The sequence below is a fragment of the Equus asinus genome, chromosome 8 (genome assembly GCF_041296235.1).
Source record: "Equus asinus isolate D_3611 breed Donkey chromosome 8, EquAss-T2T_v2, whole genome shotgun sequence".
Classification (NCBI taxonomy): Eukaryota; Metazoa; Chordata; class Mammalia; order Perissodactyla; family Equidae; genus Equus; species Equus asinus.
In genome coordinates, this window is record NC_091797.1 from 84,920,198 (window position 1) to 84,942,028 (window position 21,831).

The 21,831-nt window shown below is 49.4% G+C and overlaps 1 protein-coding gene across 2 annotated transcripts in view; it reads right to left on the reverse strand.

The window, feature by feature from the left end:
• Positions 1-21,831, reverse strand: part of GCN1 (GCN1 activator of EIF2AK4) — a 58,661-nt gene continuing 36,830 nt past the window's right edge. The window contains exons 38-58 of one of the 2 annotated variants that reach the window (XM_014862439.3): positions 18,862-19,082; positions 17,551-17,619; positions 17,211-17,349; positions 16,925-17,121; positions 16,595-16,737; positions 14,032-14,149; positions 13,703-13,918; positions 12,382-12,546; positions 10,916-11,077; positions 10,542-10,634; positions 10,163-10,306; positions 9,797-10,066; positions 9,438-9,551; positions 8,740-8,970; positions 6,856-7,049; positions 6,600-6,714; positions 4,051-4,147; positions 3,505-3,653; positions 2,929-3,036; positions 1,253-1,471; positions 1-718 (exon numbers count right to left, since the gene is read on the reverse strand). In XM_014862439.3, coding sequence (XP_014717925.1) covers positions 593-718; positions 1,253-1,471; positions 2,929-3,036; positions 3,505-3,653; positions 4,051-4,147; positions 6,600-6,714; positions 6,856-7,049; positions 8,740-8,970; positions 9,438-9,551; positions 9,797-10,066; positions 10,163-10,306; positions 10,542-10,634; positions 10,916-11,077; positions 12,382-12,546; positions 13,703-13,918; positions 14,032-14,149; positions 16,595-16,737; positions 16,925-17,121; positions 17,211-17,349; positions 17,551-17,619; positions 18,862-19,082 — 3,290 coding nt within the window. In that variant the 3' untranslated portion in view covers positions 1-592. The remainder of the gene's footprint in view (positions 719-1,252; positions 1,472-2,928; positions 3,037-3,504; positions 3,654-4,050; positions 4,148-6,599; positions 6,715-6,855; positions 7,050-8,739; positions 8,971-9,437; positions 9,552-9,796; positions 10,067-10,162; positions 10,307-10,541; positions 10,635-10,915; positions 11,078-12,381; positions 12,547-13,702; positions 13,919-14,031; positions 14,150-16,594; positions 16,738-16,924; positions 17,122-17,210; positions 17,350-17,550; positions 17,620-18,861; positions 19,083-21,831) is intronic. The other variant, XR_011505376.1, reaches the window with a different exon arrangement.

A 21,831-nucleotide genomic window follows, 5' to 3' on the forward strand; every position in this document is an offset into this window, starting at 1 on the left:
TTAAATCAAAGCCTTTATTAAACATTCCTCCTTCAAATAACTGCATTTAAACCTATACCCCTCCCCCAACTTGGGAAGCGCCGGGGCTGTGGGAGTATCATTGCCACCTGACAGAGGTCTGATCCAGTCAGCCCGCACAACACTGAAAAGCCATGCCAAGACACACCACACCAGGCAGACCCCCTCAGTTCTGTGCCCCACTCGGGGTCAGGAAGAAAGGTTGACAGCACTGGCTCTGTAACCAGAGCTCAAGCAGAGGAGAAGAGGAACCAGAGGTCTGACCCAACTGCTCTAGACCTGGTCATGCTAAGCTGGACGATCAGCTCTTGACCGCCACTCAGTGAGGCTCACGCATGTGCTTTTTCTTCTCTTCTCCAAAGAAAAGGGTGAGAGATGGAGGAGGCAATTTTCAGTTGTGTGTGGGTTTGATTTAAGGCTTTGGCTGTGGGCTGTTGATATATTAAAATATTTTCTGGGAACGCCATCTCCTAAGCTCCCCATCGGAACAAACGTATTTTCAAAAATGAAAACACTGAACAAAGAGGTGGAGCCGAAATGCTGATGTGGAGCCCAGTGGGCAGGGCGAGGCCCATCATGTCAGAATGGTGTCGTCCACCTGCTCTGTGGAGTCAGCCTGGCTGGCCAGCTTCTTCAGGGACCGCCGGTTACACTCACTCAGCACCTCCAAACTGGCCACATCCAGGATCTTGGAGACGGACTGTGGGGAAGATGGAAATGAGGAGACAGAGTCAGAAAATGGCTTAAGCTTTCTCTGATCAAAGACAAAAACGAGTGTTTACCTCAGTAGTAGAACCACTGAGGTGAAGTCTGGCAAAATAAGGGAATCAGATGGATCCAGGGAAAGCCAAGAAAACACTCCTCATGCTTTTCATGTGGGGAGGTGGCAGTGATCAGAGTTTTCAGTGCTTTCAAGGTTGCTAGGAGGTAGGGGACTGAGTGAACAGGGCCCTGGCTTCACAGGCAGCCCTACTGGGATCTGTTTTCTAGGTTTAGGAGCATGTGACATTTTATTTGAAGAGAGGGCTCTGTTGCTGAAAGAGTGTGAACACAAGAATAGAGGAATGTGTTTTCAGGCACTAGACCAGTCACCTGATCACAATCTGCCCCTCAACACTCAGGCTTACAGGGAGGCAGGGAAGAGAATGATGCTCAAATACTGTCATGCAGAAGAAGACTGCAAGAAAAATGCCCACAGCATGCCCTGGGGAGGCACTCCGGTCCAGGCTCCCACCTGAAACACCTCTTCTCCCTGCCTCATCTTCAGGAGGTTGACAATCGCCTGGTCACTGTAGGCCCTTACGACAGTGTTTTTATCCTTGGTGTTGTCGAGAAGAGCCTTCAAGATGGGTTTGATGGCCTGGAGGTCCAGGGGAGGCAATGGGTCCTTGTTTGCCCACCAGATCATCTTCTCAGCCACCAGCCTGATGTCACTGGATGGGTTCTGCAGACACTATGAAGAGGAACACAGGCTTTTAGTCAAGCAAATCCCATCTATTTCTCAAAGAAATTCAAAATTCTGCCCTGACACTCTTTCTTTATCACGGAAAGTGACCCCACTACTCTCTTCTGATGCCTTCCCTCCCATTGGAGGGTGACAGGTGTGATTTGGCCCTGTCTTCCCCTCCACCTCATCTCGTGCCACTCTCCCCTCTGCTCACTATTCTTGGCCCACATGGGACTTTCACTTCCTCAAACATACCATATTCCTTCCTGCCTCAGGCCTCTGCATCGGCTGGTCCCACTGCCTGGGACATGCTTGCCCCGGATCCTTGCTTGGTTGGTTCCTTCTTATCCTTCAGGTCTCAGCTCACATGTCAACCTTCAGAGGTCTCCCCTGACAACCCCATCTAAATTAGGGCTCTCCCCACGGGCTTTCTATGTCTCCAACTCCAGAGATCTTGTCTGCCCTGGTCATCTCTACACCTTCAGGGTCTTGCCCAGCAAGCACACAAAGAGTCCTCAGCAAACAAATGCTGATGACCAGCTGCACATAGGGTGCTGCCCTCCTACAGGATCAGTCTGATCGGGCCCTGTACACTCCCAGCAGGGCTCTGGGTGTCTGCAGGGAGGGGGCCATCACCCTTTAGAACCTCACTACTCAAAGCCATGTCCATGCACCAGCAGCACTGACATGCCTGAGAGCTGGTTACAAAGGCAGTCGCAAGCATGGCCCCATCTCTTAAAATGTAGATTCTGGCTCTGATTTGTGTGCACGTTAATGTTTGGGAAGCATGCTTCACTAAACAGGCAGTGGGGGCTCCACTGTCGGGCTCCCTGGCTTTCCTAACTGAGGCCTTGCAGCAACCACACCAGCCACACTAATAAGTGCCATGCCAGCTAAAGGGAGACAGGGAAGAGAAGATTTGAACCCAGGTTTGTTCCAAATTTTACAAAATTGAGGTGCCTAGAAAGAATGCCTAAAATAGTGGTTCTTTTTTTTTTTTTTGAGGAAGATTAGCCCTGAGCTAACTACTGCCAGTCCTCCTCTTTTTGCTGAGGAAGCCTGGCCCTGAGCTAACATCGTGCCCATCTTCCTCTACTTTATATGTGGGACGCCTACCACAGCATGGCGTGCCAAGCGGTGCCATGTCTACACCCGGGATCCGAACTGGCAAACCCTGGGCCACTGAGAAGCGGAATGTGGGAACTTAACCACTGCGCCACCGGGCCTGCCCCAGTAGTGGTTCTTAACTTGATTTGGGATCACAGGTCTATTTGAGAATCTGACAAAACGGGCATTCTTCCAGAGAAAAATGCACACAGAACCATTCTGCACTCCATCCTAGGGGTTCAGAGTTCCTTGCAGGCTACCCATGGAGAACTCCTAGAACAGAGCCAGTCTCAGGGCACACTTCTGGTGTTCTCTGGTCATAGGTCCTTCTCACAAGCCAGGCTGCCCCCGCTCACCTTAATGAACAGGTTGGAGAGTTTGGATGGCAACTGTCCTCCTCCTGTCTCGATGTGATGCTTCATCAGGAAGCCCATGCCCCGGACCCCGCTAACCGCGATGGGGATCTGTGGAGAGAGGAGAGAGCTAGACAGGACGACATCCCACTCCTTCCTCGGAGCAGCAGGGCCAGGCACAATCCCATTCTCAAGAATCTCCAGGACCCCGCTTCTTACCACCAGCCCCCCTACCCTCATTACTTCATAGCCAAGACTCCTTGATAGCTCTCATGCAGACAGGCTGCCCTGGCTGTGAGGCAGATGAACAAAGCCTGCATCACTGGTTCCCAGGAATAGGGATCAGAGACTTTCTGACCTAGAAGGGACCTCTAGATGCTCCCACCAAACTCCTCACTGTTTAGGTGATGAAATTGGGGCCCAGAGAAATGAAGTACTAGTCTAAGGACACAGGAGGTTACCAGCAAAGACAAAATTTGAATCCAGGCCTGGCGTTCCCCATGCTATGTGAGTAAAGCTATGGCAGTGGAATTCTGACTAGGAGTCGGGAGGACTAGTCTCACTTCCCCAAAGCCTTACCCTGTCTGCCATGGCATTGCTGAGGATCATGTCCTGAACTTCACTGCTGTATTTGCCTGCACAGAGTCTGCTGGGAGCTACATTCACAGCCACAGAGAGTGCCAGGCTCCGCCCATGCCGAACCATCCAGTCAATGCCAGACACGTCCGCTGGTTGGAAGGACACAACTGGGGTCAACCTGCACTTTACAGCATGCCCCCAACACCCATGCAGCCCACAGGTCTACCACACCCCTGAGACTAGCATGCCGACTTGGACCTGGCAGAAACCCCAGTGCACTGTACAGGGACCGCCCTGCTCAAGGTGGCCTGTTAAGGCGAGGTCTCTCGCAGACTGATGCAGACTTGCAGCTGTGCTCTGTGAGCAGAGATGCTCGGGGCTACAGGATCACTGGAAACTCCATTTTGTTTTAACAGCTGAATTCCCAAGGAAAGGGTGGCCCAGCTGTCAGAGACCTTTTAAGGGGAAGGGAAGACAGGCGCACACAACTCTCCTCCAAGGCTGGGAGGCTCTGAAGGGGAAAGCCCCAGTGGACGAGAGACCTACCCAGCAAGCACTGCTGAAGAACAGCACTAAGCTCCTCTTCTGTCAGAAAGGCACACAGTTCCCCCAGGCATCCGGCCGAGGAGACGCGAGTGTTGTCCTGACAGGGCAGAGAAGAGAATGAAAGGTGGTGTCAGCCACGCCACCAGCTCCATGGTAACCAGGGCAACCAACTATGGCCCGGATGGAGGGCAGGGAAGAAGGCAGAACAAAGCAACCCAGGAACTCTAAACCAGTCCTTACCCCAGGCACTGGTGCTCCTGCTGCCAGACTGGGACTGCTGTTCACTGCAACTGCCACTCAGCGCGGAGTTAAAAATTACACACCCGGCACTTCACTTAATTATAGAAAACTCCAGTGTGTGTGCATATGGTAATCATCATCACAATAGCAATAATAACCAGATTTACATAGCACCTTTCTTTTTAGGAAGTCTGAATGCTTTACATTTATTATCTCAGTTACTATCAACAGCCCTGTGAGGCAGGGAGGGGCACGCAGAGGGGAGGTCCCTGCCCACAGTCACCAGAGGCAGCCAGAGAACCACTCTGAGCTCCATTTTTTGTGTGTCATCTTGTGTCCAGAGCAACTCCCTGCTATCTCTCTACTGTGTTGGGGCCCCACTGCCACCTCCATTATTCAAGTTTGTCCTAGGAAGTCAAAAAGAAGCTGCTAATCAACCCCAGGAAGACAAGTGACAGCCATGCTTTTTCTGTTAGAATCAAAGCCAGATACGTGGGGCCAGCCCCGTGACGGAATGGTTAAGTTCGCAGGCTCTGCTGCGGTGGCCTGGGGTTTCGCTGGTTCAGATCCTGGGCAAGGACATGGCACCGCTCGTCAGGCCACGCTGAGGCAGCGTCCCACATGCCACAACTAGAAGGACCCACAACTAAAATGTACAACTGTGTACTGGGGGGTTGGGGGAGAAAAAGCAGAAAGCAAAAAAAAAAAAAAAAAAAAGAGTGGCAACAGTTGTTAGCTCAGGTGCCAATCTTTAAAAAAAAAAAGCCAGACATGCAAATGGCTCCTTGATGCCTCTCCCTCGTCGGCTAACTGCAAGATCCTGAGCAAGTGGGTTTTAAATTATGTGCTATATTATTAATAAGTACCAACTTGACGTGCCTCTCCCAAAACAACCCACCAACTAGGGACTCAATGACCTGTGGGGAGGCTGACACCAGGCTGGCACCCTGGAGTGCCACCTTCGATCCAGGGGAAGTTCTGAGTTGGGGGAGGATGGTCTGCCAGCAGTTTGGGCCTCTGAGCTCCAAGCAGAAGCCCAGGTGCCAAGCAAGGCTAAAGTTGGCTCTCTCTGACACCCACTCTCTCCAGCAGGATCTATTTTAATTTCCATTGTGGTGAAATGCAAATTGGTTTAAATACTAACTTTTGCTTGTACTGTGCATGGCCCTGTAAAAACCCTGACAGATTGTGACAAAAAGAAGGCCGAGTCTCCCATCTGCACCCCCAGAGAAGACCAGGGCTTTAGTCAGAGCAGGCAGCTGGGGATTAGACCAGACCTGCGGAGCCGTGATAAGTGCAGCAGCAACAATGGCCAGCCCCATGTGTAGACACACAACAAAGTGTGAAACCACGTGAACCCAAAGGCCTCTCTCCACAGATTAGGCCCCACAACAGAGGGCTGTCTGTCAAAGGTGAAAGAGAAAATTCTTATCCACAAACTCATCTCCTACTAGACCTGCCACAGTCCCGGGAAGCCGACAGGTACTGAACAAATGCCCCCAGACTGTGTAAGGAAGGGCTACACTGCTGGGACCCAGACAGGACAAGGAGTCGCAGAGCTCCGATCCTGGTTCTGACTCTACCACCTGCTAGGTGTGGCCCCAGGCAAGTCTTTCCCTTCCCAACAGTGCTAAGACTTTCCCCCCGGACAGACACCAGACACTAAGTGTATTGAGGGCTGTGACCATGCTTTAATCACCTCTGGGCTAGGCCCTTCGACTCAACAAATGTTTTCTGAACCAATAAATGAACCTCTTCATTTTTTTTTTTTTTTAGGTTTTACTTTTCCTTTTTCTCCCCAAAGCCCCCCGGTACATAGTTGTGTAATTTTAGTTGTGGGTCCTTCTAGTTGTGGTATGTAGGACGCTGCCTCAGCATGGCTTGACGAGTGGTGCCACGTCTGCACCCAGGATTGGAACTGGGGAAACCCTGGGCCGCCGAAGCAGAGCATGCGAACTTAACCACTTGGCCACAGGGCTGGCCCCTGAACCTCTTCATTTTACAAATGAGGAAATGAGAGGCAGAGAGGGAAAATGATTAAGATTAGAGATTAATGAGAGATATAGACTTTAAAAAACTTACTTTCCTTACCTATAAAACATAATAATCAATATCAATACTACCTGCCTTTTCTCCCTCACAAGCAAATGTTAGATAAACCATAAAGAGTGATATGAATGTCAGGATGATTATGACTACTGACCAGCTGGCAGCTGTACCAAATTCATCTAACACAAGCAGAGACACCAAACAAATAAAAGAAGGAAAGCAGTCAAGCCCACCAGCCCCGCCACCACCTACAGCCATACCTCGTCGTGTCCCAGCATGTTCAGCAGGAGTGAGACGATGTTTTTCCGGATGACTGTGTCCACTTTGGCCCCTGCTCCCTGAATCACAAACCTCAGGGCCTGCAGCATGGTGTCCCTATGGAACCAACGCACCCAACTTAAAACCTAGCTCTCCTGCACCACTGCTCCCACCCACACAGGTACAGCCTGGCCCGGGGCTGCTTCAGCAGCTGCCTGGCCTCCTTGCAGCCACAGCACATCCCCACTGGCACCTCACCTGACACCCGGGTCCTCCATGACACGGATTCCATTCAGCAGCTCTGTGAAGAGGGGATCCACCTTGATGTGGATGGAAATGAGCTTCCCCAGTGCATCAGCAGCCTTCAGGCGCACCCCTCGATTGGAGTCCTGCAGGGCTTTGGTAAAAGTGGTCTGCAGCTGGGGCAGGAAGGGCTTCAGGGCAATCCCAACCTGTTGGAGAAACACCCAAAGGCACAGCTGTGGTGGAGCCCCAGGCCACAGTGTACTACAGGCACAAAAACAATCCAAAACCACCACGAGCTGAGCCAGCTCTCATACACGGGCTAGGAATAGATATCCCAGAAGAGAGGAGCACCAAGCACAGACAGGTTATGCTCAGCCTCCTCTTCCGTTTTCAGCATCCTTCACTGCACTGGGAGGAGCGGGGGGGGGGGGGAGGGGGGAGGATGACGAGGGTGACCACCACCACCAAGACATGGTCAGCTTGGCTTGCTGGAGACCTATCCACGTGGACAAGTGACTGGAAACCTCCATCTCCAAATACATTAAAGAGCAGGGCAGGCAGCCGGCGGTCAGCACCAGTGAAGAACTGTTCTAGTGCCAACAGAGGGAAAGAGACTGAGTGTGTAAGGGCAGGTACCATCCAGTGAGCAACCCATACACAGGTTGAGCACTTGACAGTTAGCCCTCAACAATCCTATGAAACAAATGATCTCAGAAGTCATCCCTGTACACATGTGCACACCTCCAGTAAAAATCCAGTTTAATCCCTGACCATATATAGAAAAACAGGCACACTTGTGACAAAATACAGATGGGTCCAAGACTAAAGATTTACTTATTTGCTAAATGGGAAAATCACAGTAGCTGTTTGGCAGTCTGGAAATACCAGGGTCGGGGTTTGCAGGCTGCTGGAAGGCACACGACAGAGTGAAGCCAGTAAATCTGAGGTGGGAACCATCTGCCCAGGGGTGACATCTGACTCATGGCCTAAGGGACAAATTCTGTGAGGGAAGGGCTCCATTTGTTCAAAGAATTACAAAAATACCACAGAAAAAAGCACAAGATACAGATAATACTTACTTAAAAAAAAAAAAAAAGACTCAATTTGCTATAGAATGAGGCTGATGCTCACAATCCCACTTTTCAGCTGGGAAGTTGCTCCCCACAACCTTCTCCCAAAAGGAAAAAAAGCTACACATTTCAAGTTTGCTTTTGTTTCCAAACCTCAAGCAAGAATTCAATTTTTTTTTTTACAACAACAAATCTTGGCTTTGTTCATACTTTTTTAAATCTAAAGGGCTTAATTCTTGCCCTGTACAACATTAGAAATGGTTAATATGTTGTATCTTTGCGTCTTACACTTTTGGCAAAAACCGAAATTATTCCAGCTGCTCTCAGACTTCATTCTCTCATCAGATTCTCAGCATCTCCCTTTGCGAGGTGGCAATAAAGAACAGGAGCATATTTAAACAATGTTTTACTTGTATTGATGCGGCCCTGGATTTTTTCCTTTGAAGCAGTAACTCTTCAAAATAATAGGAATTAGCATGTATTGAGTGCTCAGAATGTCAGGCACTGTGCCTGGCATTATTTCATCTAAGTCCCACATTTCACAGCCCTCCTTGAGGCAGGCAGAATTAGCACTCTCAAATTATAGGTGAGGAAACAGGCTCTGAAGTTATATGACCAAGGTCATCCAGCCACAAGGCTACGAACTGGTGGACCTGGAATTGACCATTGTGTAGTGTGAGCCTAGAGTCCAAGGTCTTAAGTCCCTCTGCTATGCCATAATAAGCTGTCACTCTGCTGCCACGTGACACCATGTACCAGTCTCCTGCAGATGATCTGTTCTCTAAGATCCAAATGGACCAAGAGAATGAACTCGTCAGTCACTCACCTTGGCCAGCAAGAGGCTGAGTGTCTCGAGCAGAGCTGCCTTCACGTTCCAGCTGAATCGGTCCCCCAGGATTCGAATCAGAGGGCCAGTGATGCTGACCACGGAGGGCCTCAGGGCGTCAGCTGAGGTGAGGCGGATCACCAAGCCTAAAGCTTTGGCTGCTTCCTCTTTCTGTTCTGGGCTGCCAGTCAGGACTCCCTCCCGCAACACTGGAAGGATGGAGGTTACTCCCTGACAAGAGAACCACACCTGAGAGTCAAATCTCAAAGGCACTGGGCCCAAGTGTCTCCCACCCAAAGAAAGGTGCTCCTCAACTCCACAAAAAAGACTAATTCAGGCTGCCAGCATCACGGCCTGAGAGGGTGCTGGCTGGGGAATAGTTTTGACTTGACATTGACAAGACGATAAGAGCTTCCAACAGGCCTATTAACACAGAGGGATACACACTGCTGTCACCTCTGTGACTCACTTGCTCTGGCTAAGGTGGCCTCCACAGTTTAAACCAGATGCAGCATGAACCCTGTCCTCATGTGGCCACCAAGGGGAAGAAACACTGTCGGGGCAAGTGTGGAACAGCACCTAGGGTGCTAAGTCAGATTAACACATGGCTGCTCCAGCTGACCCAGAGTGGGAGTGGGGGTGAAGGTAGAAGAAGGCCACATGCCCACAGCAGCCTGCACCACGAGCCCCTGGCTTACCTTCTTTGGGAGGCAGAACCCTGGCACGTGCTCCCCTTTGCTCTCATTCCCTATGAGCCGGATTTCTTTGTGCAGTTCTTCAATGAGTGCCAGCTGGTTGCCAGCATCCAGCTTCTATGGGAAGTCAGGAAAAAACAGAGAGGATGTCAGAGTTCTAAGTACAGCCCTTTCAAGACTGCTTCAAAATAATACAGCAAGGGAAGGGGTATGGGTGGGAGTATAAACAGGACTGGCCATGGATTGATAAATGTTCAAACTGCATAATGGCTACCTGGGGGGTTATTTTAAGAGTCTAGTCTTATAAGCATCTGGAATTGTCTAAAAGCAAAAGCTGGTTGTGGGGTCAGCAGTCCCCTGACCTTGGTAATGGCATTCAGGGCATCCCAGCTCTCCTCCAGAACCACAGGGCTGGAGTCATTGAAGAGTCGGATGAGGCCGGAGACGAGGCTCCGCAGGTGGCTGGTGTAGTCCGCCTTCGAGCGGGAACAGTAGATGTTGAGGATGATGGCAGCAGCCTGCCTCATGCCCACCTCAGGGCTGCGAGTGGCTTCCAACAGATCCTCGATGATGATCCGGTGCCCGGTGTCATCCTCTACTGAGAGGATCACGGCCTGACAGTTGGCCATCTCCTAAAACCACAGCGGACACCTGGGCTGAGCACGGCCTCACAGGGGGAAGGACAGGACAGCCGTTAGAAAGCTGGCGGGAACCATCATGACACTCACCAGCTGCTCATCTGGAGTCCCGAGCTTCTCCTTCAGGGCCAACATGACCGCTGGGAGGATCACTCCAAGATGACGGGTCAGGGCGTCGCCTGCCACAGATGAAAGGAAAGCCAGCACCCGGGTATTGACAGGGGGAGTCGTCAGCTGTAGAATGAACAACGTCAACTCAATGAACGCTGCCCCGTACTGGCCACTGCACTAGGCTCTGGGAGAGCCATTCTCATTGTTTAGGGCTGAGTGTCTGCTCCAGGGCATCCTGCATCCACCACCAGCCTCCTCTAACATCTGAGTTCAGAACTGGGCTTCATGGCAGGCCCATGAACAATGATGGGGCTGTGGCTTCTGGGCCAGAGAGGGGTTCCCATGTGTTGGGATTTACCTTGGGCACAAGGTAGGGCAGCACCACACGACTCTTGATGGCCATAACTTGCTTCAGACCGTCCAAGGCAAATTCTGACACCTCCTCATCATCCTGCAGAGGGGCAATGAGGGCAACACTGAGGAGCTGGCTCCCATCCCCACCTCTGCTGTCTAGACTAGCCACTGCCAACTTCCTTCTCCACTTTCTTCCCTCCCACTGTACCCACACTTACTGACTGTCAAAGAAGAAGCACAGAGCCAAGTGTGATCCTGCCGCACCCACTCCCTCTGGGGGCCCACACTGCGGCTGCCTTGGCACAATAAGCCCCCTATGTTTTGCTTCTACAAAGATAATAAAAGCCAGACTGGTAGGTGTGTGGCAGATCCACTCACCAGCTGCTTCAGCAAAAATGGTAGAATGTCCTCCAGAGCCTGGTGGCCGATGGTGGAGTGCAGCTGCTCGAAGGTCTTGGCCGCCGCCTCTCTGACCTCCTCCAGCGGGTCACATAAAGCCTTCCTCGCCGTGGGCACAAGGGACTCAGAGAAATATAGCACCTGCAACAGCACACGTGCACTGTACCTGACACAGCAGAGACACGGAGGGAGCGGAAGCGAGGCCCTCTGGCCCAGCCAGGCCTCCACCACTTCCTTGGCTTGACTTTTAACTTAGCTGTTTTCTGTGAAAATGTGCAAGTATAAAAAAGCAGAGAGGATATGTAATCTAACCCTGAGGACCTTTCACCCCGACTTAATAATTAACAGCTTGATTTTTATAGGTAAGTTCTCCAGATACTCCCCATCTCCTACAGGAGGAACTCCTAACTCCTTGCCCCAGTGAGGCTCTCCATGATGTGGCCTCCTCTCCTCCGACTCTTTCTTTTGCTTTTCCTCTTGGAACACTCCAAGTCCTTCTTCACGTCTCACTCAGACACCTGCTCCTCTATGAAGTCTTTGGGGCTATAGCAGGGCCAAGGACAGCTCTGTCCCCTTTGTAACCAATTCCACCAAAGCAAAGCTCACTATGACTCTAAGGACGGGTTATATGTTGGCCTCACCATCGGCAAAGTCTCAGCCTTTGGGGGACTCAGTAACTGTTCAATGAATCACAACTCTATTTGGTTGAGTTTTCTTGGCCAAATATGAAACCCTAAATGTAAAACATATAACTGATACACACAGGACAAGGATCTAGTAAATCAGATGAGGATGCTCAGGCTAAGCAATTGGCTATGTGCTTACTTTCTGACTGGCCATCCACTCCACTTTGGCACTTTCATTCCAATCAACAACCCTATGCATACTCAACCTATTCCCAGGAATGCTTCCAGGATCAAATACCTTAGAATGTAAGGTCAGTGAGAATGACTCCAAATCAAATGTTGCTACTATGGGAACAGTAGGATTCCTGGAGAGAACACATTTCCACCCACTGGGTACTTACTCTTATCTACTCCACTCCTTCTAAGAACAAGCGCACTCCCCTCCTGCTCCCTGCTACCCTCCTTTCCCTGCTAAGGATATCACACATTTTAACTGAACTGACATAGCAACGCAATAGGGATTCATGTGGAGCAACCTCAGAAGTAGTGAGAAAAAGTTCATCTCTGATTTCTAAAGGCCACTCAAGACCTCTAAACCGCTTAGTTTTCAGCCTGCAAAACTGATAGGAAAGCTGAGAGGAGGGAAATCCCAGTCCATGTGTGGCCCACCAACAGCCCACTGCCAGAATGAGGTTCACGTGTCCTGAGGGGGAAGTGAAGTGTCCCTGGTGGTGCAGCTTCTCCTGTAACCGCCTCCCAGCCCTCAGAGTCAGGTCACCTGCAGGGGCAGGGCCTGTGGGGTCCCTGAAAGGTACTCACGGCGTCCCGGCTGGTGGACTTCATGATCTCACTCAGCCCGATGCACACGCCCTGCCTCTCATCACTCTTCTGAGACCGCAGGCCTTCCTCAAGGATGGGGATGATCTCGGGTAGGATTTTCTCCCCTAACTTTCGGACGAGATCTCCCAACGTCCTCGCTGCAATCTGTCAGCAGAGATCAAGCCAGGCATCAACTCCCTGCAAAGCCCAGGGCACCCAGAGGACAACTCCAGAGTGAGGGCCCTGGCACCTCTTAGACTTTATCTCAGTCATTGACTTAACTTCCCTAAATGCTCTCATCTCTGAAAAGCCCCCGCCAAGATGCTTACAAAACACTACAAAATAAAATTATGTTTGTGTCACACATACCTATACAACCTAAAGCAAGAGCTGGCACCTTACATATGAATGGGAAGTTCATCATATGCTCTCAGTCAAGGGCCAATTTCCCTGGATTGAAAACTGCAGCCTAGAAGTCACTTAACTACATGCTCTCGCCCAAGAGGAGTTGAATTTGGAACAAATGCTTTAAGGAAAAAACCCATCTCCTCTGAGGCCACATGCAAATCTTTCTTCAGAGCCAAATATGCAGTGTCCTAGCCAGGGATGGGGGCTGGGAGTGGGCCAAAGGGGACTGGCAGAAGTGATCATCAGTGCAGGCTGGGCCTCTCCTCCCAACCAATGAATGTGGCCTACCCCAACCCAGTGCGTCAGCCATATCTCACGCCATGCTTGTGCCTGCCTGCTTTCTCACTCCAGACTCACCAGCCTTTGCTCAGCCCCTACTGTTGGCCATGTCCCTGCCCACCACAGGGCTTCTGCACATCCCACCCTTGTATCTAAAGCACTATTCCCTCTGTCTGGAATAGTCTTTCACTGACTCCTCACCTGGCTGGTGCTTACTCATCTTTCATCTTCAAGCATTAATTCTTCTGAGAAGCCTCCCCTGACCTCCCTAGCCAGGTCCAATGTCCCTGTGATAAGCATTTGCAGCGCCATGTAGCACTTGCCATAGCTGCATTTACATCTGTCTGTGTGATTATTTGATTAATATCCTTCTCCTCTACCAGACTGTAGCTCCACGAGGACAAGGAATGAGGCTGCCTTTCTTCCCCATTCTATTCCCAGGTCTTAGGCCCCTGCTTAGCACCTAGCAGATGCTTAACAAATATTTGTTGAAAGACCAAGTAAACAAACAAACGTTCCCCTGTTAAGAGAGGGGACCCTAAGCACTCTCCCGGTCTCTGCAGACCCAGCTTTCTAGCCTCTGAAAGGAGGCATCAGGGCCTGCTGGGTCAGAAGCAAGGTCCAGGAAACTTACCGTTCTCTTATCTGCACATGTGCTGGCTAGGAAACCCAGCAGGAGCCCAAAGAGAGTGGGCAGGATCTCACGCAAGGTGCGGGGAGTATTGGAGACCACAATCTTCCAGACGTGCAGGGATGCTTGCCGCACAACCAGCTGGGTGTCCGAGCGGCCCATGTACAGCCCTGCCAACACCCGGTTCCGCCGATCTACCCCCAGGGCAGTGATGATCGCCTGGAGCCAGTGGAAAGAAACAGAGAACACAGGGGGTGAAGCCTCCACAGCATGAGTGCCAGGGCACGTCCCTACCATCAGCAGAGCAAGGAAAATCAACTCAAGGCACGCACCTTGTTGGACTGGGCAGTTCCAAAGTTATCATCTTCAGAGGCAGTTTCTGTGGTCATCTTGCCAGTGACTCCTGAGATGTGGAACAGGAGATCCCCAAGGAGCTGAACAGAGCTGAACCTGGGAAGGATGCCAAGAGCAGAGTCACACAGCCACAAGGGGTAATCTCAGGGCACAACCAAGCACAGGGCAGAAAAGAGACGGGAAGGAAATGCACCCAGAATATTCATGGTGGTTAGCTTGGAATGGGAGAAAAGTTACAGGCAATGGTCATTTCTTCAGACTTTCCACATGTTTTCTTGCCAAGTTTTCTACTAATAAGCTTTAATCATGGAAAAAAATAAATTTTTTTTTTTTAAGGAAGATTAGCCCTGAGCTAACTGCTGCCAATCCTCCTCTTTTTGCTGAGGAAGGCTAGACCTGAGCTAACATCCGTGCCCATCTTCCTCTACTTTCTATGTGGGACGCCTACCACAGCATGGCTTGCCAAGTGGTGCCACGTCTGCACCCGGGATCCGAACCGGAGAACACCGGGCCACCGAAGCAGAACGTGCGCACTTAACTGTTGCACCACTGGGCCGGCCCCAAAAGTAAATATTTTTAAAAAGCACATGTAAAGGATTGGTCCGGTGGCACAGTGGTTAAGTTTGCACGTTCTGCTTCAGCAGCCTAGGGTTGGCTGGTTTGGATCCCAGGTACGGACCTAAGCACTGCTTGTCAAGCCATGCTGAGGCAGGTGTCCCACATATAAAGTAGAGGAAAATGAGCATGGATGTTTGTTCAGGGCCCATCTTACTCAGCTAAAAGAGGAGGGTTAGCAGCGGATGTTAGCTCAGGGCTAACCTTCCTCAAAAAAAAAAAAAAACAAAGCACATGTGAAAATTTCTATAATATAATCTATCAAAGAACAGAAATAGAGCACAGAGGGAAGCATTAACAGGAAACCAAAAATGCTGATCATCAGAACTGGAGACATCAGAAGAGGCCTAGAAGGCTAAACTTTATTTCTCTTCCAATTAAATGAGGTTTATTGTTGTTGTTTTTTTTTTAAAGATTTTATTTTTTCCTTTTTCTCCCCAAAGCCCCCCCGGTACATAGTTGTATATTCTTCGCTGTGCGTTCTTCTAGTTGTGGCATGTGGGACACTGCCTCAGCGTGGTTTGATGAGCAGTGCCATGTCCGCGCGCAGGATTCGAACCCACAAAACACTGGGCCGCCTGCAGCAGAGCTCGTGAACTCAACCACTCGGCCACGGGGCCAGGCCCAATTGCTTTTTTTTAAAGAATGGCACCTGAGCTAACAACTATTGCCAATCTTCCTTTTTTTTTTTTTTCTGCTTTTTCTCCTCAAATCCCCCCAGTACATAGTTGTGTATCTTAGTTGTGGGTCCTTCTAGTTGTGGCATGTGAGACGCCGCCTCAAGGTGGCCTGATGAGCGGTGCCATGTCCTCGCCCAGGATCCGAACCGGCAAAACCCTCGGCCACCAAAGTGGAGTGCGCGAATTTAACCACTCGGCCACAGGGCCCGCCCCTAAATGAGGTTTACAGTTTTTAATGATCATAAAAAATAAAAGCCATATTCAAACTGAAAATTTTAAAAATACAGAAAAATGTAGAGAGAGTATAAACAATCACCTAAACTCCCACCACCCAGACAACCACCCTGACACTCTGGTGACATTCTTGCACACACAGCCTCTATAGACACACACTCCCCCGCACAATGTGGGAAGTGGGCCCGTACCACATGCACTGGCCACCGCCTGCACTGCTCCATCAACAAGAGGCTGAGGAGCTTTCTGTGTCAGCTGATATAGTCCTCTTATGCTATTCTTTGTAATGGCTGAATAAAAGTTCATGGTGTGGATGTACTGACTTTTTTTTTTTTTTTAAGGAAGTTTAGCACTGAGCTAATATCTGCCGCCAACCCTCCTCTTTTTGCCAAGGAAGACTGGCCCTGAGCTAACATCCGTGCCCATCTTTCTCTACTTTATATCTAGAACGCCTGCCACAGCATGGCTTGCCAAGTGGTGCCATGTCCACACCTGGGATCTGAACCGGCGAACCCAGGGCCACCAAAGCGGAATGTGCAAACTTAACTGCTGCACCACTGGGCCGGCCCCATGTGCTGACTTTTTAAAATCAAACTCCAATTTTCCCAGTGATAAACACTACTGCGACAAACATCCTTCTATAGACATCTTTAGGCACTTGACCAAATATGTCCTTGGTATAAATTCCTGTAAGTAGAATTTCCAGATTAAAAAGTATATTTGCGCTTAAAACTTTACTACAAACTGAAGGACTGAACAGAGAGAAGTTTTTAAAAGAGAATCAGAATAAAGACCCTGCTACAGGAAACTGGCGAGTTAGACAATGGTTAAAAGCAAGAATCTGGGGGGGCTGGCCCCATGGCTGAGTGGTTAGGAAACTGGCGAGTTAGCAAATGGTGAAAAGCAAGAATCTGGAGAAAGTTGAGAGCGTTCTTGGCAACATTCTGCTCATTTCTCGGAGTTCCCAGAGTGCAAAGCTGGAGCCATTGGGCCTTCCCACCTGAGTTCTCACCTTATTCTCCAGAGGTCATCAAAGAGGCCTTGCTCCAGCTGGGGCAGCAGCAGGGCAATGGCCGTCTCAGCATACATGGAGATGACCCGCTGGCCCGCACGCAGGGCGGTATCACGCACAAACTCGTTCTCATCTGCAAGAGCCTGCACACACAGAGGGTGGGTCAGCCAAAGTTGCCACCCCAGGCACCCAGACCCAAAAGAAAATGGGACTCCCTGAATAGCAGGATGAGGACTCCTGCCAGCCAACCCCAATTGGCAGGGAGCCCAGCTCTCTGGGAGAACACATGCCCTCCTTAATGCCATCCTCAGCATGGTCTTTGGTGCCTACTTTGAGGATACAGGGGATGATGGGCCCCACATAAGGAGTGAACTTGTCCCCGAAGGTGATGGGCAGGTAGTTGAACATCATGATATAGCCATCTCTGACATGGGGTGCAATGTCCACTTTGCTGGCTGTAGCCACAATTTCCGGCATCAGCTTCTCCAACTTCTCCACCCCTAAGCCAGCCATGACCTCAGCCAATCCTGTAACAAAAGGACAAAATGAACCCACTGGATCTGAGGGCCCCTAGAGGGCATTCCTGGACTGGCCCCTGGGCCTGCTCTTGCCTCACCTTGCGCAGCGCCTGAGCGATCCACAGAGCTCTGCTCATAGGTCAGCGTCTCCATCAGCCACGGCAGCAAGTCCTCGAAACATGACTCCCCCATGCCCTTCACCATGGCCCCAAGAGCCTTTGCAGACACTGTTCGCACCTGTCAGGTAACCAAAAACAAGGATGGTGAGGAAATCTGACTGAAAACTAGGTGACCACGAAGAAGCAGAGAGGGACCCCTCGGGTCTCCTTCCCTCTACCAGACAGACACAAAAGCAGCTTAAAGAGAATTCTCAGAAATCAATTTTCTGGGGACTGGGCTAAAATAACAAGCTCCTGCCCCATCTCCTCCCAGACTCACCTCAGGTACAGGGTCCAAAAGAGAGGCTTTCAGGCCAGGTGTCACGCTTGGCAGGTAAGGAGCCAAGTCCTGCAATAACACAAGAGGCGCCTCAGGCAGAAGCCCAATTCCTACTTTCTCCAGGTTCTGTTCTACTGTGGACCCTGATCTCACTATTCTGCTGACAAGGAGTGCTCAGTAGGGGTGCTCCCAAAACAGGTGGGGAAGGGCAAGTGGCGAAGAACTCCCCCCTCTGACTAGTTCCTCGAAGGCCCCGTGCAATTGCTTAGGGAAACCTAGAAGGGACCCAAGGCCCATTCTCAAGATGTCGAGAGAGCCACCAGCTACAGTTCAATGTTCTTCCCCCGCTGGTCCTCCTCCTGAGACCAAGCCCTGCCCAGCCTCTGGAATCTAGGAAATTATTTCTGGTACTTTCCTTTCAGAATTGCATTATCATCTTCCCTTTCTTCACCTTAAATGGTTTACATCTCTTGATACAGCATTCAGCTTAGGAAACAGTTTTAAATATAGAAAAAGCCTTATGTTCACTGAAGCATTACTTAAAATAGCAAAAAAAACTTTGGACACTATATGACCGATGATAGAATTATGTAAGTTATGGTATAAAAATTTGTTGGAATATTACAAAAGTATTAAAAATCAGTTTTATAAATAACTTGTTTTAATCTGAAAATAAGTTTATGTTCAGTAACATAATTTTTAAAATATAATAAAAATCATTAACAGTAATTGTTTTAGTGTTGGAAGGCTATCAATAAAATTTTTTGTCTTTCCAATTTCCCAAATTTTCTAGGATTGACATAACTTCCCACTTTGTCTCTTGTGTCCCTAGGCTGAGCAAGCAAAGCAGAGATGTGGTAGACAATGAAATCACACATGCAAGTCCTTGGGAACAAGTAAACAAACAAACAAACAACATAAATCTCAACTAGGCTAATTTCCTCTGAGAGGTTTCCAGAAGCAAATGCTTGTGACAAGAAAACATTGCAAGCAGTCAAAGCAGCAGCCACTTTCCCAACATTCCTGAAAGGCCAGAGGCGAGGCTGGACCTTTCCTCCCTCTCAATCGGTAAATGGGGCCCACTGGGATGGGCCTTACCTGGGGGCTGAGCTAAGAAGGACTGGAACCACTGCGCTCTGCAAGACGCCCACAGAGCCTAGATTTCCACCCTCCACCCCAAAATGGTCCGTTTCTCCCTCTAAACATAATCAGGGACCAAATGCCCACAGCCCTCCCACGTCTACTGTAGGACTCTCTGCCCTAAACCAGCATCTACTTGTCTGAGCCGGACCAGCCCCAGTGGGCTGCTACCTTCTGGTCTGTCAGGGAGTACATGTTGCCAATAATCTGGGCTGCCATCTTCCGAGTGTCGGTGGAACGGTCCTGGAAGGCTCTCTGGACGATGGGCATGATGAGGGCGAGCGACGGGGCATCAATGAAGTGGACAAACTTTGTGTCAAGCAGGGTCTGCAAGCATTTCTGGGTCTTCCTGGAGGGATCCGTCAGGGCATCTAGCAGGACTGGGGCAATGGCTGCATGTCCAAACAGGAGAGAGGCTGGTTTGTACAAGTCTATGGTGTGGCAAAGCCTCTAGATCCCCAGAACTAGAGGGGATCAGAAGAGAAGGGAGTCCAGGCCATGCCTCCCTGGAGCCCCACAAGTCACCAAATGGGGAAGCCAGCCTGTCTGCAAAGAGCAATCCTGCTCCACCAAGAGAAAGCTGTGTGGAGGCGGCAGCCGTCAGTCCTCTGCACTGTAGCGCTACGATCTAGCTTCAATGGGCACTGAGCTGGGGCCACAGTGCTGGGCCTCCACAGGAGAGCTGGTTGGGCACGATGGACCTTACTTACCCTGGAAGCAGTAACACCAAGTGGTTTTGTGAAAAAAACTTTTAAGACACCAACCAAAGGCCCCTGAACCAGTGGTTGGAGGGAAGCACGCAATGCTCAGAGCAGCCAAGCCCAGGTAAAATGAGCTCTCAAAGTCAACATCATGAGCCCAGTAGAAGGAATTCCCAGAGGAATACTTGGCTTATCTCTTCCACTAGCCCAGGGAATTTAACCACTATGAAGACCCGTGCTGGTGGTCAACAAATAAAAAAACCGAATAAGCCAATTTAAAAATGGGCAGATGGGCCAGCCCCATAGCCAAGTGGTTAAGTTCATGCGCTCCGCTTCAGTGGCCCAGGGTTTCGCTGATTTGGATCCTGGGCACAAACCTAGCATCACTCATTAGGCCATGCTGAGGCGGCGTCCAACACAGCACAACCAGAACCACCTACAACTAGAATATACAACCATGTGCTGGGGGGCTTTGGGGAGAGGAAGAAGAAGGAAAAAGAACCAAGAAGTTTGGCAACAGATATTAGCTCAGGGGCCAATCATTTTTAAAAAAAAAAAAGGACAGATGATTTGAATAGACAGTTCTCCAAAGAAGATATGCAAATGGCCAATAAGTACGTGAAAAGACGTTCAACATCATTAGTCATTAGAGAAATGCAAATCAAAACCACGAGATGCCACTTCATACCCACTAGGATGGCTGTAACCAAAAAGACAGACAATAATGGGTTGGCAATTAGAACTCTCATGCATCGCTGTTCAAACGATACAACCACTTTGGAACAAACAGTCTAGTACTTACTCAAAAAGTTAAAGTTATGACATGACCCAGCAGTCTCATTCCTAGGTATCTAACCAAGAGAACTGAAAACAGGTCTAAAAGAGTCTTGTACACAAACGTTCACAGAAGCATTCTTCTTAATAGGCAAAAAGTGGAAACAATCCAAATGTCCATCAACTGATGAACAGATAAACAAAATGTGATCTATACATACGATGGAATATTATTCAGACATAAAAAGGAATGAAGTACTGACAAATGACACAACATGGATGAACCTCAAAAACATAATGCTAATAGGGCCAGCCTGGTGGCGCAGTGGTTAACCTCATGCACTCTGCTTTGGCAGCTTGGGGTTCGCAGGTTCAGATCCTGGGTGTGAACCTAGCACCACTTATCAAACCACACTATGGAGGCATCTCGTATAAAATAGAGGAAGACTGGCACAGATGTTAGCTCAGGGACAGTCTTCCTCAAACAAAAAGAGGAAGATTGGCAACATAGTTAGCTCAGGGCCAACCTTCCTCACACACAGACACACATAAAAACCAAAAAAATCCCATAATGCTAAGTGTAAGAAGCCAGACACAAAAGGCCACATGTACGATTCCATTTACATGAAGCGTCCAGAATAGGCAAATCCACAGAGACAGAAAATAGATTGGTGATTGTCAGGAACTAGAGGAAGGGGAGGAAATGAAGAGTGAATGCTAAGGGGTACGGGATTTCTTTCTGGGATGATGAAAGTGCCCTGGAACTAGACAGTGGTGATGCTGATGTAGTTTTGTGAATATACTAAAAAACCAAAGAATTGTACATTTTTAAAAAGTGAATTTTATATTATGCAAATTATTTCTCAGTTAAAAAAAACCTAAGCTGGATTCCCAAAATGAAGAAACTTCCACTCATCTGATAGAAATGAGACTGTTCCAGGCCTTAGAATTCCCCAGGGATGTTGGACATTGTAAAAAAACAACAACAAAACCCAAGTATATCTATTCATCCCTTAAAAAAGGAAAACGGGCTGGCCCTGTGGTGTAGTGGTTAAGTTTGGTGCACTCCGCTTCAGTGGCCTAGGTTCACAGGTTCGGATTCCGGGTGCAGACCTATATCACTTGTCAGCCATGCTGTGACGGTGACCCACATATAAAGCTGAGGAAGACTGTAGCAGATGTTAGCTCAGGGCTAATCTTCCTCAGCAAAAACAAAACCAAAACAAACAAAAAATTACATCATTTTCTGAATGAAAAAAACTCTGGCTGAACTACACTGAATGGGCACTGATGCTCCATGTTGAAGCTTAAAATTTAACAAGTGATGCACTAGTCAAGGTGGCCGCTGGGCTTTGTTTCTAGAAATCAACCTCTTCCTATCGCTCAAGAAAGAGTTATACTAAAGAGGACAGTTAAGGGGAACATCCTTTCCTTATCTTCCCCTTTATCACAGGTCTCCTGGAATGAGAGAGAATAGAAAGTTCCCAAAGAACCTAACACTTTGAACGATGCTGATGTGGTCCAGAGCTTGCCATTCAGTTCTGTTTTGACAGCAGGGCTCAGCTTAGTGCACAAGGCTCTCTCGGACTCAAGCTGCTTCTGAGCCAGTGACTCAGTTCCCCTACCTGTGCAGTCAATGGCAACTGCTCCAGACCAGTGGGAAAAC